Source organism: Anguilla anguilla, chromosome 4 (assembly GCF_013347855.1).
Source record: "Anguilla anguilla isolate fAngAng1 chromosome 4, fAngAng1.pri, whole genome shotgun sequence".
Lineage (NCBI taxonomy): Eukaryota > Metazoa > Chordata > Actinopteri > Anguilliformes > Anguillidae > Anguilla > Anguilla anguilla.
In genome coordinates this window covers 54,520,265-54,539,827 of record NC_049204.1, presented here as the reverse complement: position 1 = coordinate 54,539,827, position 19,563 = coordinate 54,520,265, and the positions used below count along the sequence as shown (strand labels likewise).

General features: G+C 37.6%; 1 protein-coding gene across 1 annotated transcript in view; it reads right to left on the bottom strand.

The window, feature by feature from the left end:
- Positions 1-14,066, bottom strand: part of vstm2a (V-set and transmembrane domain containing 2A) — a 32,271-nt gene extending 18,205 nt beyond the window's left edge. The window contains exons 1-2 of the mRNA XM_035412885.1: positions 13,703-14,066; positions 12,420-12,586 (exon numbers count right to left, since the gene is read on the bottom strand). Coding sequence (XP_035268776.1) covers positions 12,420-12,586; positions 13,703-13,781 — 246 coding nt within the window. The 5' untranslated portion in view covers positions 13,782-14,066. The remainder of the gene's footprint in view (positions 1-12,419; positions 12,587-13,702) is intronic.
- Positions 14,067-19,563: the final 5,497 nt, after the last annotated feature.

Below are 19,563 nucleotides of genomic sequence, written 5' to 3'. Positions count from 1 at the left end.
AAAAAAGTAGCTGTGATGAGTCTCCTCTTAACTTTGTAACTAAAACAAGATTTATTCCTAAAATAGAACCCCAACTTTGTTCTCAATTTCTTAATTAATTTATCGATATGTAATTTAAAATTAAGCTTATCATCAAGCCAGATTCCAAGGTATTTATAGCACGACACACTTGCCATCAACAGTGATGATTTTCAATTCATCCAAGGATCAGGAATGAGTCCTTGAAATCGCTAGACATTTGGTTTTGTCATTATGTCATTATGTACACTGAAAAGATGTTGAGCCTTATGGACAGGTAAAGCAGGTACCTGACACAATAAACATGCCTTGGAGCTAAAACATATCAGAAATAAGAAACGTGTGGAATGTACAAGAGAAAACAATTGTACATTGAGAAGGTAGCTAGTTTGAAATCCACTACTGAATGAGGTTGCATGAACAAGGAGAAATCTCAGAGAGCCTGAATGACATGTACTTTTCAGCTGACATTCCTTCAAGAATGAGCACCATTCGCATGGGAGCACTGTAGTGCTTCTCTCATTCCTTTTCCAAAGCTGTATGAATACTCAAAAGTTAGTATCCTAGAAGGATGAACTGTCTCAGGTTAACCATACTACATCAAGGATGGAAAATATTTTGTAAACTTGTACCTTACAAGACCATGGACTGGATTCAAATTTGACATGCAAAACAAAGGTAGTTTCTTCATAAACATAGTTTGGCAAGATTAGCGATAACGGTCTTTATGAAGAAAAAAGCTGACACTTGAATTTATGTAAGTTAAGTACAAATGTTGATTGAGAGGACATGGATCAATGGAGCAATTAAACAGAATTTCAGCAGTCTCAGATCTTCAATTCAGTAGATTATAGAGAGCTGAGAAGGATGATTACCCAAGCTCTCACAGATCGACTGTCCTTTGAGAGTGCAAAATGTACTTACATTGTAAAACAATCTGGAATGTTTTGACATTTAATTAATTACAAAATAGTAATAACAATTGTTAAATATGGATCAATGGAACAGCACAAATAAAACTACACAGTTGCAATGGTCAGACATGTTTAACGGGGTTTTGCATCAAAATATTATTCCCAATGCATATGCTCCACAGTAAATACAATAATGCAAAATGAAGTGCCATATGGAATATTACACCCGAGGAAATTCGACCTAATGTACTGTATTGTTGCCTTGGCATTGCTATTGTAATGTGTCATGGGTGGAGAAGAGCCAATCATATGTGTACGCCGAGAGCTAGCCATGGGCACCTGGACAGCCAGCAGGAGTCACTGGAGCAATGAGCAATGCTATATCTCTACTGACTGTATCCCTCACAGAACCCTGAGCGACAAAAATACAATTTACTCCACCCCTGTCAGCACTGACATGGGTTGGTCGATCCGAGACTGTGGTACTCACTCATGCACTGTCACCCAGCAACCACTTCAGAGGAAACCAAACTGCTAACTCTTCCCAGTGTTCTGATTCTAATTACTTGTTATAATGTGAGTTAAAGTGAAGCAAATCAAGAGAAAACTGTATTTTGGGCAAGAAATGCCTAGGAATGGAAGAGAAACCATCAATTTTCTTCAAGTGTGATAACATGGGGTTGTACATTTTTACTTATATGACTAAGCACCCACTGACATTGTACATGTATGCCTATACACATGTATGCCATATTTATAGTGTGTAGTGCATGGCTACTATCCTACAATGAATGAAGAGCTACCATGTCATTTCCAACAGCAGAAATGCACTAACAGTGATCATGACAAACAAATCTGAGATTCACGGCTGGGTACAATGACGTCTAAATTGCCCACTGTGGTGAGACATACACAAACCACAAAAAAATATTAATAAGCTCACTGAAAAACAACATAAAGAAAAATACACATAAAAAGTCACCTTTCTGCAAACATGCATTTCAAAATGTTAAAATTCCAAATAAGGATGAGGTCAAGCTTAATTTAATTTATCCTCATGTAAACAATCATAAACAGCACAGCTCAGCACAAAAAAGTGAAAATGGTATCATCTGAGTTTACCACCATTCAACCTGTGCACAACAGCCCCACATATACTGGACATGCAAACCATCCCATTCCAAGTTTTCCAGCTGAGCTCAGACTTGGGTAAGCTGTTTCCAATGATATCAGTGTGGAAAATCGAGTGCCCAATGATGAAACACCGCTTTCCTTTTTCTAACCACAGGGGTCACAGCAGGAGTTTCCACTTTGTGGTAGCTGTCATCATCGCAAACCACAATCCGGCAAGCAGTAAATCAGCATTTCAGAAAAACCAAAACACAGAAATGCTGTTACTGCTGGGAACAGCATTAACCTTTATGCAGTACCTCACTAAAGTGTTTATTTCTATCACAACAAGATCACAAAAATGCATAACAATAAAAAGGTAACATGAGCCAGTTCTCTGAAACATCACTGTAATGTATATTATTTCACAACTCTAGGTGGAGTACCTTTCAAGAACTGTTAAATAAATTACTTTAAACTCTTCCATTTTTGGGAGTACACACACATACATAGCCTGGAGGATAACAAAAAAAAATCTATTCCTCCAATGTCCTCACTAGTAGTAGGAGCAGATGAAATTATAATGACTCTCTAATTGTGAGTAGAGTCCCACTGCCCACCATCTTCAAAGCGGGCTGTTTCTGTTTTGATCCAGTTAATTGAATCAGACATGGCTGCTGGCGTCGCTGGGGCTTCCCCTGTGCTCTTTATGGTTATGTTCCTCCTCTTATCCACGTAGGACACTGGAGAGTCAATCACTGCAGCCAAAGCCATAATGCAGTACCAGGTGCTTCACTCTAACTCTAACGTGTTCTGGGTCCCATTTCATTCCTTTTGGAACTGGATTTGACTGCTAGGGTGCTTTGATCTTCATTTCCATTAATGGAATTAGGCAAGTAATTTTTCACTAGTCTCAATACTTTAACTGTTTCAGTTAAAAAAACAACAAAAAAACAAAAAAAATATCAGCTGACATTCGGCAGTCTCTGAAAATCCTTAAGTTTATTCCACATGAACTGGAAAAATATCATTTTGGTAATGGAGCCATTCCATAGATATAGTGTATTTGCAACACTTGGCACCACCAACTGTTGTGCACCAGCTGCTCCCCCAATTAGTTGCCCATGGGAGAAATGATTTTCTGGGAAAAAAATGATGTTTTGATGTATGTCACTGTTCTGATCATCACTAAATCAATCATCTGCTTATAGTAGATAATAAGATGTTTTGCTATGAGACGATTTTGAATAATTCATACGTTTCACACCTGAAAAATGTTAATACTCGTACTCATACAAAGGTGTCTGTTACAAAACGAGTAAACCTAACCAAATTTTAATCCAAGTCATTTAAATAATAATCATTAGGAATTTAATTAATTGCATTACATTAAAATCATTTTGCAGACGCTCTTACGCAGAGTGACGAACAGTAGTGGAGAACATCAGTGTTAGTCTCAGGAATACAAAAATGTAGGCACAGAGGTGCATTTGTACTTACCAAGCGTAATTTTAATTTAACAAACAATTTATATTGTAACAAGAAGGTACGATTAAAGAGATGACCCATATACAGATATCCCTGTAACATTATCCAAAAGGAAACCCAAGGAAAGAAAGAGAAAAAGAAAGGATATCTAAAGGACATCAGGAGAGCCATGGAGCAATCTGAAGAGGTGAGTCTTCAGTTTGTGTTGGAAGATGGGCAGGGATTTTGGGGGGAGGGGCAGACCAGACAGGTGATGTGACCTAGAAGTATATGCATATGGGGAGGAGATGCCAGATGCCCTGGCTGATGGCTGTGTAGGGTTTGAATGGGAGCCAAAAGACAGCAAGTGGAGAGAGAATTCTATAAGGGGAAATTCAAGAAATGCATATCCATTTGTAGTGCTATGCACAATAATAACTACTAAATATAAGTAGCTAATTCCAAATCACTAAGACTAACACTACAGTGAATATTATAATTAGCAAATTCAATAAAGGATAAATATTAAAAAAGAATGTCTTCACTAACATTGAAAAGCAGCTCAGTAGAACAACAGAATCACAAAAGGTACATTTGCTCTCAGTACCAATCATTCAAATATTTATTTGTTTTATTAGCATAATTTTCTGTCAGTTACTTTGGCATGCAGTCACATAATAATTTAAAATGACTCTCAAATGGAAATATTAATCTATTGTTATGGGGATGTTTTATATTACAATTGGTTTCATGCCCTTCCCCCCTCTCTTTTTTCCTGTTTGGAATGCCCGACCATATTCACCATGCTCATATAGCTGCAGCCCATATTGGGGAGTGCTGACAGCCAACATTCTCTCCAGAACACACAATGTCAACCCTCAGCTTTTTTTCACCCTGCAGTCCAAATGTTGAGCTAGCACATGTACGTGTTGGAGGTAGACACTTTATGTGGATGTCTGACAGCAATGATATGGTCAAAACAACCAGCTGAATCTCTACCTCCATTCCTGGGCAACATACCCCAATTATGTATTACCCTGTGGGGGCAGTGGCCACAGTCAAACCTGGTGCCGCCTGGATTCAATACCAGACCATGAGACGACATTTAGATTTTGTTAAGATACAGTACAAATGTTCCCTGTATTCAATCTGGATTTGTTCCTACAAACACAATATTGTATGATTGGAAATCAATCACAAATAACTCACTTTTGTATGTACAGTGCAGTCTGTAAGTATTTGGACTGTGACCCAGTTGTTGTTGTTTTGGCTCTGTATCCCAGCACATTGGATTTGAAATGAAACCATGAGTATGAGGTTAAAATGCAGACTGTCAGTTTTATACCCCACGTTGTGGGTATTTATATACATATTGAGTGAAACATGTAGGCATTTAAATGTAAATGTATTCATTGCCTGCCCCCATTTTAGTGGAGCAAAAGTGATAGGACCATTGGCTGCTCAGCTGTTTCTTGGACATGATGAAATTCTTTTGGTGAAAGAATGACCACAGGCCATAAAAATAGGCTCATATTGACTGTATGGTGACACATACCAATGGTTCTGCTTTACACCCATGGTCACACATACACAACTACGCAGATCACATGACCACTGTGGGATTCAATTTATATTCCATTCACTGACAAGTCCATGACATCTATTCCATTTTATGGTGTCCACTAAGCCCATGCAACATGGCTTATGCATGCCTAATAGGAAATTGTGATTAGTGATAATTTTTGCAGCACCAACATGTGAAATGTACAATGACTATATTATCTGGTTTATCAGTCATACAGCAAAAAAAAAAAACAGTGAAATGTGATGAATCTGTTGAGTTGGGTGCCTTATTACCAATTAAATGAACTATTTCCTGTTGTATGTCCAGATATGTATAGTATGTCCTAAGTGCCAAACAATCTACATTATTCTTCAGAGTCACATGGCAAAGAAAAAGGTCTCAAACATCCAGTACGCAAACACCAACACCTTGAAATTGTGGTCTCTGAAACACTACGTTGATTATAAATATATCCTCTTTAATGAGACAAAGATCAATAGTAGTTATCAAGGCTGTGCATCCCTATTGACCCTAAATGTTACCTTTGGCAGTCGGGTGAATGAGGCCCATACAGCAATAACAGTCAGAAGGCTGAAGTGAAGGAGGCAGGTGTGTATGGATTTCTTATTTTCACTGAAACAAACACCACTGAATTCATTCATTCTATTTTAGAACTTGTGTACATATTTGCATGAACTTGTTTTTGGTGCCATTGAAAGAGGGGATGTTACACTGATGCAAGAGTGCATAGGGAAGTGCATCGCTCAGTTCTCCAGTAAACATTATTACCTTGAGGTTGTACAGCATAGTTTAGCTTCTGTATGTACTTTTTAATTATTGATTTCCAAAGTCCAATGAAACTATCTCTTTAAATCACATCAGCAAACTGTTACAATTTAACAGGGATTAAAGATAAAACAGGGATAACAGAGTGACCGCCTCTAATCAACAGTGTAAACAAATATCTTGGACACTATCCAGAGTGCACAAACATCATTCAACAAGCATATCTGGTCATCTGAATGTGCCACATGGATGACAATAATGTCACAGTGCTGTAAACCACACTCAGAATGCAGCACTGTGGTTTGCAATTAACCATGTAAAATGTCAGGTCACAATTAATGTTTGAAAAATGGCCAAAGGGAAAGAGGGGAAAGATAGCATCCACTGATGTCACATTGCAGTAATTTCTATTAATATCATTTTACAGACCACTTCTCCTTTCAGTTTCATGAACAGGGAAGAACAAAAGGTTCTACACAAGAAAAAAACTGCTTTCCACATAGAATTACTGGTATGTCACATGCAATATACACTTTTCCAATATAATAAGAATAGCCTCGAATAGCCTTTTCCTTTTTATGATACCTCAGTAATGCAGTATGCATAGTTGGATACACTGTTTTAGACAGTTATGCTTTAGAATTTTTGCTTTACATGAAATTAAAATAGGGGCCTAAATTGGTTAAAATTGAAAAAGCAATGTTGCATATTCCAACTATGTACTACACCCCAACTCAAGAAATTCTGGAAATCTGGTTTCATTCTATGAAAGAACAATATTTCCATATATTCCATTCATCCACTAAATAGCAAGACCGTATTGAAAACAGAAACACTGTAAGTGCACTTCAGATTATATTCATGATAATTCAATTTGGGGTTTTATTTCATGTTCACAATGCTATTACAATTATTATTTTTCCAGTTTTAATGAATTATCATTGTTTCACCAAAAGATATTCGCTGCTTTACTTAGCGACCTGAAATCCCACACCAAACAGAATTAACAGCGAAAGGTTTACTCTACAATTGACGTGATAGCAAACAGCTCTGTTAGGATTAGTTTATAGAAAAGGAATACTGCCTGAAACAGAATTGAATTCTCTCCTTCGACTAAGCGTGGAAGGAAAAATCATCATCTTCATAACGCAACACAGAAAATTGCTCTCTTAATAAGGACAACTGTTGCAGCAATTAAGCTGAAGCTGTTCATGCCTGATGAGGATAACCTTGAGCACTGCAAATATTTCTCGTTCACGTATTTCAGAATTTACGGATGCTATTCTGTCAGAAATTAAATACGGTGAGGCTTCATCGACTCCTGGGCATAATATTTATTCAGTTGACTCAGATCCATCATTCTTATATTGGAGCCCTACTTATAATATCTGGGACAGGGCCTGGCCATTTATTGTACCTCACCCTATGGCAGTGAAAGCGGAATTTAAAGGTGGAGAGAATGGCTTCTCAGTGCTTCCGATAGATTGTCTGCTAGATATCCATATTCAAGCATTAGCAATTATATACAGTATTTGTTGACATTATATTAAGGGAAACAATTTTCCTATCAAACAAGCATTGTATCTTTAAACTACAAACATACTCTATGTCGCTTCTAATGAAACAGAGTCTGTAGAGTTCCAGGAAGATGTTGTAGTTCATAGGCAATCATATTTCAATTACTGTGTTGCCTTTAATGGTGATTCCTGTTTCCCTTTATGCAATGACACATCTTGGAAACTATGGGAGGTTCGGCACTGAGATTTGCACATCTGTTCAATATCATGATAAACAGCTTTGCTTTTGAAGCCAGTTCTTAAACTACAACTTATCCCACTTTCATGTTTGAGTACAATAATACATTCAGAAAAGCGAACAGTGGTTTTAGAGTTGTGTTTATTATTTTTTTATAATTATCTCAAGGTTGGTTTTATTTTTTTTTATAAGTGTCAAGGTCCTGTTATCTCAGGGATTCATTTTGTATTAACTAGTATTTTGAGCTGACGTTGTGACTTCCTTTTACTTATTTGAGCATGAACATTCTGAAGCGTGCTAATAACTGATCGATTGTTATTCTCCTCATTGCCTATGTGCAGGGCCACCTGTCATCAATTAGGCAACATGGCTGCTTGTATTACTTTATAGTACTAAGAGAAAGGCTGCTGCACCAGTTCTTGCAGTGATGGCAGCCATTATCTGATGCATCTGCTGCACTTTTTCCATCCACAGCACTTACTCTCATATCTCTGACTATCAATACATTGCCATTTGGCTCACTTAAATTTTTGGAGACATTGCTCATTATTTTATTTAAAGTTAGCTGTTTGTTCCTCATCAATCCTGAAGCTGACACGCCTACACAGTGCTTCCTGGTAGACCCCCAAATAGAACAACATTAATAAGTGTGGTGATCCTGTGATATCGTACATTTAAAGGCAGCTTGCCTCTGTGCAGTAACAGCAACAGATTTCAGTTTTAATTAACCAAGTATAAGAACGTATTTCAAACATGCATGCAGTGCCTCATTTATTCCAAAGCATAATAAATGTATGTTTCAGCTTTCATGGATATCTGAGAGGGTACAACCAAAATTCTCTTGATTAAACATGGAGTGACCCATATACGTATTTAACGTATACTTGTTGAAACAGATTATTGTTTACATATGTGCCAAGTGAATATATGTAGAGAACACTGTGTATTGTGCTATTTGACAAATGTGGTTCCAAGATAAATCACGTCCTTGAATGGCAATGACTAGTGAGGAACCCAGGATGCTGGTACTTACTGTGCAGCCCTAGCAGAATATTTATTTGTATATTTTGTAAACATTTGCACATTGTATACAGGGCACCTTGTGAAATTCATTGTAAGTGTAACATAAAATGGATTATATTCACTAAATCTATATATGTGACTACATAAATTATGGTTGACTTGTAGTAATTTAAAAAATGTTGAATACAAGATCACTGCCATATGGACCTAATTGTTAGTGTTTGCACATAGTGCAGAATTACTTAAACAAATAGCTTGAAGAATTTTGGTGAAAATAGCCAAGTGGGTCAAAGCTACTTCTGCTGCTGCATACCTTCCAGGGTCAGCAGTGTGCTCCTAAAAAAGGTTTAATGGTTGGCGACATGTACCTATTTGTAGCATCACACCACCTCTATATCAACAGTCTTACATTACAGGATTTTAATTTTGTTTGAACGTGAGTGTGACACATGAGACAATGGGAGAAACTCATTTCCTAGTATGGTTTAAATGTGGGAGAAGCTATTCGTTGACAGCAGTAAACTGAAAGATGGTAAGTGTGATTTGATGGAATGTACATCCATATCAGGTGGTCCATGTAGGTATTACAGCCCTTTTCATACACAGTCCCCAATTTTAGGAGACCAAAAGTAATTTGACAATAGGCTGCTCAGCTATTTCTTGTGTTTCAGGTGTTTCACAGGTAGCCAGCTGTGTTTGGGTGCACCATTAGTTTATAAAAAAAGACACAAAAAAGAGCTAAACCAAAAGTTTTAAAGGTGATTCAATTTGTGTTATTTGCATTTGGAATATGCTGCTGTTGTCTCTCAATATGAGGAACAAACAAGTGTCAGTGCCAGTAAAGCAGGCCATTATCAGACATATAGCAAACATTGGTGAACTCAGCGATAGCAAACGACCTAGTAGACAACACAAGACCACTGCACTGGATGACCAAAGAATACTTAAAATTCTTCAGAAATCCCCTTTTCAACTATCATACAGATTCACTGCACAACGCAAACCACAGGTAAGCCTCTAGAACAGAATGGCCAAGTTAGAGTTTGCTAAAAAACCAAATAGCACAATACACAGTGTTCTCTACATATTTCCACTTGGCACATATAAAAACAATAATCTGTTCCAACAAGTGTACAAGTTTTTTGTGGAAAGTGTGGAGAAAAAAAGTAACAAAGCATTGATCCAAAGCATTCCACCTCATCTGTTAGGTTTGGTTGAGGTTGTTATGGATTGGGCAAGTATGGCTGCCACTGGAACTGGCTTACTTGTCTTTATTGATGGTGTCACTGCTGACAATAGCAGCAGTATGAATTCAGAGATGCACAGAAAGGTCTTACTTCGCAGATCCAACTAAATGTATTAAAACTCATTAGATGGAACTTCATCTTACAGCAAGACCATGATCCAAAACATACTGTTAAAGCAACAAAGGAGTTTTTCAGGACTAAAAAGCAGAATGATCTTGACAGGCTAAGTAAATAACCTGATCTACACCCAACTGAAAATGCATTTCACTAGCTGAAGACAAGACTGAAAGCCACATAAATAGGAACTGAAGATGGCTGCAGTACAGGCCTGGCAGAGCATCACCAGAAAGATACCCAGTGTCTGGTAATGTCTATTGGTCACAAACTTCAGATCAAATGCAGAGGATCTGCAATCAAGTCCTAAATATAATGACTTTATTTAAGATTATGTTAATTTGTCTAATTACTTTTGGTCCCCTAAAATGGGGGAGACTAAGTATGAAGTATGCTGTATTTCTTACACCGACCACCTACTATGGATGTAAATACACTCAAATTAGAGCTGACAGTCTGCACTTTAACCTCATTTTCATTGTTTCGTTTCAAATCCAATGTGCTGGAGTACAGAGCCAAAATAACAAATTGTGTCACTGTCCAAATACTTACGGACTGCACTATATGTGACCAATCATATAATGTTGTAACAACATACATCTAACAGCAGGGCCTTGTATGGAGAAGAAAACTTAAAGGGTCATATACCATGGGAGGAGAAACCAAATATAATCTGACATAATTACAGCTACACATGCCAGCAAATTACAAGAACCTCAGAGGGCTTCTACTTATACTTGATTATCATGAACATCTGTGTTTTTCCACACACATTCAATCTAAATTGGATTTTCCATCAGGACTCAAGACTGCTCAATGCTAGAGCTACTTCTGCACATTTACGCTTGTGATGTACAATAAAATAATTGTGGAGTGAATATCAAGCCCTTTCATACCCAGATAAGCGTAGCCATGTCATGTTCGCAAGCGATGTCGTAATCCCCTGGACAAGTAACCATACAGTGAGATGTCAACAACTCGTAGTTCTTCGACACAGTTCTTAGTTCTGACAGTGCTTTTCAGGCTATTCTTGTTCTGAAGACCCTGTGCTCACCAGTTTTGCATTGTATTGTATTATTAATCCTATTAATTCCCCACCTCTTTAATCTGCCATGTACTTTGATGCCTGTAAATGCACTCGCTTCTCATTCGCACTAGATATTATTTGTACAAATAATGACAAAACCACTTGAAGCACAAAAGGCTATGGCCACAAATATGAAACACCGTAGGATCAAAGTTTTGGAAACAGACAAGATGAGTCAAAAAAATGCAACACAGCTAAAGCTGTTTAAGAGCCATATAAATTTCCAAGGCAAGGCATTTTCCTAATGTGATACTACTGAGGGGAAGGGAAAAAAAAAAAACATGTATCAAAGGAAGCATCCTTCTGTTTGATAACAGCAATGACGGCTTGTCCAACCCCACTTGAGCATTCCCATTGAATATAGAGTACAGTCAGGGTAGATGCAGAAAACATGTAACTCATCACAGGATTATTCACCTGCAGAGCACTGCCTGAAGCTTTAATAGGTATGGAGCCATTGGGAAAATGCACCACTTTAAATTAGGGTAAAAAGAAAAGACGGTATTGCTTTGCAAAGTGCAATAATATGATAAATAAAAAGTTGCAGTTTCTTCATTTCACCATTCCCTTCTGTTCAGGCATATTTAGAATATTTTTGAATGTCAAAGAAATGTTATTGGTTGTGAAAAAAAGTGCATCGTTGTAGTTCTGTGCCAAACACCTTAACTATCAGCATACATATGATTATTTACTAGAAATGACACAATGCACAATTCATCCTTAAATTAAAATATGTAATCTGAAGATGATAAAAACATGCAGAAATGATAAAAGCTTGTTATCGCTATTAACCAAAGCACTGGATCACTGCTTCACCTTTCGAATGACTGGGACATCTGTAATACATAAAGAGCACCCAAAGGTGTTCCAGAATTCTAGAATTATTTTTCCCTAGGACAACCACATCATGCAATATGAAAAATGATTCTAGATTTGGTGGGATCATACATTATTCCATACTTTGAATTAATCAAATTAAATGAAATTTCCAAAGACAGTGACAACAAAATGTCTTCTCAATGAAAGACTTCCCTCATTTCATTTCCTCCATTAAAAAGCATCAAATAATTCAAGAATTCCATTGAAAATTAATAAGTGTGCATGTTGACTATGATTCCACAAAACTAAACTTTAACTAAGGTGATTGGTTTTAAGGCATTGCCATCTTTAAAAGGCTAATACGGTGTGTTTTGCATGTTTACATATGCATTGCACAGCTAGGCGTTAAGCAGTGATACAGCCATTCTAAGTGAAAGGTATGGAGCAGTATGGTCGAAGGTTGAGAATGCCGTTTTGGCGTGCTGTGTTATTACTGAACGAAAACATTTCTGTACCTGTGTGCCAGTGTCTTCTTCGCTAGTGTTTTGTTCTTCTGGTGCTCTTATGAACCACCACTGAATCTCCAAATAAACAGAAGATGTTCCACTTTGAAAGGCACATGCCATTTCAATATTTTGACCTTCCTTTGCCGTTATATTTGAGGGTAGATCGGTGAACTTTCCTGTAAACCAGACAAAATAACAACTGAAAGAAAGCAACACACAGTTTCAATTATTATTAAACAATCTCTCTCTCTCTCTCTCTCTCTCTCTCTCTCTCTCTCTCTCTCTCTCTCTCTCTCTCTCTCTCTCTCTCTCTCTCTCTCTCTCTCTCTCTCTCTCTCTCTCTCTCTCTCTCTCTCTCTCTCTCTCTCTCTCTCTCTCTCTCTCTCTCTCTCTCTCTCTCTCTCTCTCTCTCTCACCATGTTTTCAGTCTGTAATTTACGACTTGGTTTTGAAGTTTCCCCCATTCTGAGACGTAATCGCTGGCTAAAAAGTGCAACCAGAGTATTGTATTCGGGACAAACGTGTTCGTATGGCTGAGTATGAGAAATAAAGATGTCTATATCGCTTTCGATAATGCCACGCGTGGTATTATTTAAAGACCATTGATGGTAGTCTACAGGTAACGTACAAGACGGGCGAGAGTCTTGTGCAAAAAGTCAAATGGTAACGCTCCGGCTGACTGAGACAATTTATAACAATCGTCTATTCCAACGCACAGTGTTATTTTCGTAAGTTTTACATTCGAAACATGAATTTATTTACATGGGGGGGAAACCTAAAAAATGACAACTACAAAATACGCAATGTCTTCATTTTCTCCTAGCGCAAAGCAAACAGACGCGCGTTTCATTAAAGAAATGTCAGGGTTCTTTAGCATAATCTGACATATATGTGCAGTCCTGCAACCACAACGCAACTGCATCTTGAAAACAGCTACTTTAAACGCAAAATACCAATGGTGTTGTGACAAAGTTGTTTTTCTAATAAAATTATGGAACATGAGAAGAGCATACAGCCAATGGACAAGAACAACATCAAATGTCACACACCGCAGCTGCATCAGAGGTATTCTTCCCTCACTCAACAGTTGTAGCAAGCTACTTAATTAATTGCACCTGTCATCTGCTTCAACTGTCACAATTTCTCCTCCCGTGACAATTTAGCCTTGGTTACCTATATTAAAAATGTTTATATAATCAAATTCCACTGCCCGTGTATCTTCGTAAAACGCTTCACATGCATACACACGCGGTGCAGAACATAACATTTCATTACGACATAGCTGTGATTACCTTCAAATGAGAATCCAATTTGGATACAGAAACTGGAAACGAAAACAAATCCAACACAGTCGTGAAAGGTCCACATCATTCCAATGGGGCAAATATTGCATCAGCGGACTAGAAATGTTTTCCGAAACAGTTCCGAAAATTAGATAGATGCTACGCGGTTATGTTTTATTGGCACAGAATGCCGAATGTGTAACATGCTGCAACTAGAATCTGGCTTTCAAAGTTCTGTGAGGAGCTACGAGCGTAGAGCGCGAGATGCTTCCAACGGTCCTGCCTACCCAAGGTGTTGTGAAGTATGTAATAATAGGCTCTGTTCCTTTTCAGTACGTGACTGTTGATGAAACGTCAGTATGCAGCTCCATACTGCGTGCTCTGGGATCAGGCTGAGGACTCAAACCGATTCAAGGAACATAGTAGACTATTTTGAATTAACTTCTACAAAGCGTGTCCCGCTCAGCGATTTGGCATGCACCATATATATGATTATTTTGCAATAATGGCTTCGAGCTCGTCTGTACGTATGTATGTATGTATGTATGTATGTATGTATGTATGTATTATTATTATCATTTTTATTAAGGAACATAGTAGACTATTTTGAATTAACTTCAACAAAGCGTGTCCCGCTCAGCGATTTGGCATGCACCATATATATGATTATTTTGCAATAATGGCTTCGAGCTCGTCTGTACGTATGTATGTATGTATGTATGTATTAATAATAATAATAATAATAATAATAATAATAACAATAATAATAATAATATTATTAATAATAATAACTACTACTAATATGTATTATCATTATTAAATTATAAACAATAATAATGATAATAATAATAATAACAGCTAATTTTAATAAACCCGAAAATACGACCTTATTTCCTTCACTGATGATATCAATGTCTACTGTTTCTTGTTTTCTATTGTCTCTTGTATTTCAGACACCTTACAGAGAATGAATTTCAAGTTGCCTTTAACAACAGTTCCATGAACGGTATTTAAAACTGCTAAAATGCCATGCCAAAGATTAATATTACAGCTTGTACTCCCTTTATTTATTGTTTTTCATTACCTTCGGTGCCCAGACAAAGTTTTGCCAAAGATGAATACCTCAAATACCGAAGATAATTCTATTGCTGCTTTCTTGAACATCACAGCGAGTTCAAGCTGGAAACTATTTTGTGATTCAAGAATTGAGATTAAATATATGTTTTTTTTTTTGTTCAAGTAACTGTTGAGCAGTAGACCTACCTATGGGGCCACACCCCCATGGTTAGTTTTGCTATGCAGTACACGAGCACATGCTTTATTGGATAAGAACTACAGAATGGTTTTTCACATTTTATGAGTGATTTTACATTATTGTCCTCATAAAACAAAAGTGGAAATAGGTGGCATACAATGAATACATATGAAAAGACAGAATTGGCCACTGGTGGCACCTGTACAAAATTTGACCCTTCTGCAATAATTTCTGGCTTACCAATGGCCTACTAAATAGCCTAATATTTAGAATTAATAAAACCAAACTCTTGTGACAGCAAAGTTTTCATTTTAACACCAATTAAATATTTGCATCACAGAACTCCTGTTACACGGATGTGAAAGCAGAACATGTGACTGCAGTAGAGCCAGAAGCCGTGACTGCATATTTTTTCCTGGAATGTGGAGCGGATGAGTTATATGTCAAAGTGTCAGACAGAGACATATTGTTTAACAGTGGTCATGCCAATGAAGCATTACTGAATTAAACAGAAATGAATGATTATGCATCTACGTAATCAAGGCCAGATATCATGTTATTGTCATTACCCTTACACTCATTGGTGCTTCAGTAGGACTATTCAATGTTTTGTGTGAATTATTGTATAGTGCATAGATTTTGCCATGGTAATTTGCTATTTATTCATCGCATTGTTTGTTATCTTTCTTTTCCTTATTGTTGAGGGGATGCTATCCCTCATCAGGGATCCACACAGTGTTTGTACTGTGGTCTTCATATTTGGGGCTGTCTGTGATTGTTCTATCTTCCCATCTCCACATTGTGGAGCGTTGCCCGTTTCTATTTATTCTGCAGGGCAGCAATAATAATAGGCTGGAAGTCCATTGCTCCCACCTGTTGTTGCCCATGTATTGAGTGCAATTGGATGATACAAGCACAAAAGTTCCATTAAAGTACAAACTAATTTTGCAAGCCCTATATTTTTATTTTATTTTTACAAGTACGGATACTGGTGTAGGAACATGAATACTTACGGCACCAAATTAATTGCATACACAGCCTAATGAAGGCTGTTTAATAGGTTGCTGTTTGAACCCTGTACTATCAGTACATGCTTCTCACAGGGAGGCAGCATCAGATTTATTAGCTAAGTTGAAAGACAACAGTTCTTAAAGGCTTGCAGGGGAAGAGAAGGTCAGATAAGGTAAAGTGCCTGGTGCCAGAGACAGGCTAACTCTGAACAGTGAGTCGCACAATGAAAGCCAAAGACTGACAATTATTGTTTATTTTACATCATATTTATTTTTCATAACAGAGAATGAAGTTCAGTTATTGCATCCATTTTTCAGTGAATGTTTTCCTGTAAAAGATTGTGATATGTCATAGATGCCGATCTTACAGCAGCCATGCAGGGGCCAATGATTTAGCTTCATAAAACAAAGCTTGTGGCCTGTGGGCAGCTAAGGCAGTCCTTATCAGTGCAGTGATGCACCCCATGGAGTGGAATCAAACCCACACCCTGCTTGTGCCAAGTGTGGCCCATGACTCTTTTGGCCCACAGAGAAGTTGGCCATAGTCTTACCCTTGAAGTGAAGGTTTTTTTTTTTTTTTCTTACAAAAAAAATAACTTAAATATGTTTTGAAGTGGAATGCTGTCACTATCTGAAACAGCTTGCCAGGTCATGCACTTGAGGACACAGAGATGCTTGTTATCACTTATTACGGCCTGTCCATTTTAAATTTGTACAAGTACAAAACAGAGGATAAAAAAATTCAAATACAACTTGTAAACAACAGAAGTGCACTATGCTTTTAAGGTTTTAACAGCATACGTGATGGATTGAATCGCCCCTCTCAGCACTGTATTTCCCATTTTGTATTTAACTATATAATGCAGGCAATTGTATATAAATGTTTATAGCTTGAAATATTCATGTGGTGTTAAAAACTTAACTCAGTACTTCCATTGTAAAAGTGTGAGTTAAAAACAATATTAATTCAGAAACTAAAAGGGTATTTGGTTGTCTGCTGAAGGTATTAAATAATGCACCAAATACAAAACCTTCTGAGCAGAAAATACTTCAGAAAAATAATGACATATTTTCCAGATTGATGATGATGGCGAAATAATTATATGCAGCTACCATTTGTCCTAACCTTGACGCAGCAGTAGTCTCTTGCTTTCTCAGATAATAGACTTTGTTGGTTTTTTATAATGACTGTGAGCTGTGGATACCTTTTCTCACAGTATAGTATGCCACAGTAACTCAGTCTGTTGTGGTGATAGAGTTGATTATGCAAGATAGCCAGATCATAATTGGCATGTGTGCTTGCAGAGCCATACTATGAAAGAAAACTACCATAAATGATCCAATATCAAACATTTTTGCTGTGTACAAATAGCGCATCAACCCTTGTGAAAATGGATAGAATACTACTTACACATTTTTACATAACTCTGGAACTGTCTGAAGGACAAGCATTAAGCATGCAAATGAATACTTGATTACTATTTTGGATGATTTAGCAAGCCAAGGCTGTGTATGCAAGTAGAACACAACAACACTCGCATGTCATGTCATGAATTTGCTCATAGCCATAAACAAGACATGAAGAGAAATTGCCAGAAACTTTATAATTTTCCTATTCTTAGGGCAACATGTTACTGTTAACACATTTCCACTTAGTAATTATCTCCATATGACCTCTCAATTTATTTGTAAGGACAGTCTTAACATTTGGACTCCACTTCCAATTCCCTTCTGAAAGTTTCATATCACTCACATACACATACAATAAATGACATTTAAAATGATTTTGAATAGAACTCAAAAAATGATTTATTTGGGTCTCCCAAGTACTGCTTGCCACTAATGCACTCACAAATGGTTCAGCCAATTCAATCATTCATCAGAAAGGCTATTGGTTGAGTCTCACTCACTATTCTCTATTCTATAATCACCAAGCCAAAGAGTATATTCACACAGCTTAAAAACCTCTCTCTGCAAACAGTGCTAATATCTGGAACAATTGAAAAGCATGTCGTAGAAGCTTTTCGTAAATACCATAGCACTGAACTGCAGCCTTTTAATTTCCAGTTTCCTCTAGGGCCTAGAAATCTTTTTGAAAATTGATTTTTTTTTCTTGAATCTCTTTATTGATTAAACAAGCATTACTCAAATGGGAGACAGCCACTCTATAGGGGTCATTCATAAAATTACACATCAGAAATGGACTACAGCCCATTTTCTTTCCTTCATAATATTACGTTTAACTCTTAGCTTGCATATAATTCAAAACAAAATTGGTGAATCGCATACAAAATGCTAAGTTGGTAACTGCATGACATATTTGGACAACAATCTGAAGTACGATCCAATCAATTAATAATGTTAAAATCCAAATTCATGTGCAATGCTGAGTAGTGTATTGTGGCAAACACACACACACACACACATACAGTATATATGAATTTGTCCTGTTTACATGTTCATAGTACATATTCGATCTGTGCCACAAGTGGGCAGAACCAAAATCGAAATTGGGTCACTTTCACTAGACCCATATTTACACAGCCTATTCAATTCATGGGACCAGTTGCAGAGCTAGCAATTATAAATATATCTAGCATGACTTGCACACAGGGCAGCATGGTGATACTGTATGTGGATTTGCCGTTGCCTCGCAGCAAGAAGGTCCTGCGTTTCAATCCCGGCCTGGGCGTTTCTGTGTGGAGTTTGCGTGTCCTCCCTGTGTCTGCATGGGTTTCCTCTGGGTACTGCGGTTTCCTCCCACAGTCTAAAGACATGCTGGTAGGCTAAATTGCCCATAGGAATGTGTGTGCGCATGAATGGTGTGTGTGCCCTGCGATAGATTGGCGACCTGTCCAGGGTGTAATCCTGCCTCTTGCCAAATACATGCTGGGATAAGCCCCAGCACCCCCAACGACCCTGACAAGGATAAGCAGGGCCTTCGATTAGGGGTGAAAGGTGATGACAATTCTAGGGGCCCACAGCCCTTGCGGGGGCCCACAAAAACCCCAGTAGCCTATTATGTAGGCCCCCCTTTCTATGACTAAATTATTATGCATAGACCTAACTAATACTCATACTAATGCATCAGAGTTAAAACAAAGCCACAAAATCATGCAATATTGATGAAAGAAGTTTCTGTTTTCCAAACAATAACCCCCTTCATTAAAAAAATGGTTTGGTCCATGGTTCGCTCCTCTTTCGAGAATTTGTGCATAACGTTATTGCTCCCGAACTGCAGCAGCAGCCAGCAGGTTATTAATAGAGAAGCGCAATGCCGAAACAGAAACATAAATCGGGATGCCAAAAAAGAGTAGAGAAGAAGGGAAGAGAGGCCAGGAGCAGATCAGGAGCCCAGAATATAACAGATTTTTTTTTTGAAGAAAGGTGAGAGTATTTAACTGTACAAGCGCCCTGTGGCTGCCTGGGGCTTAGTCAGCTACTAATGTTACTATGTTAACCGAATGACACTAATGTTTAACGTTACATGCGGTCAGCGGTGTAAAATAATCACCTGACAAGGCTGACATTACTAAATTATCCACTAAATATCATCCACAGAAAATATCAGTAAGGTTATAATTCGCCAAACGATACGCTGTCAA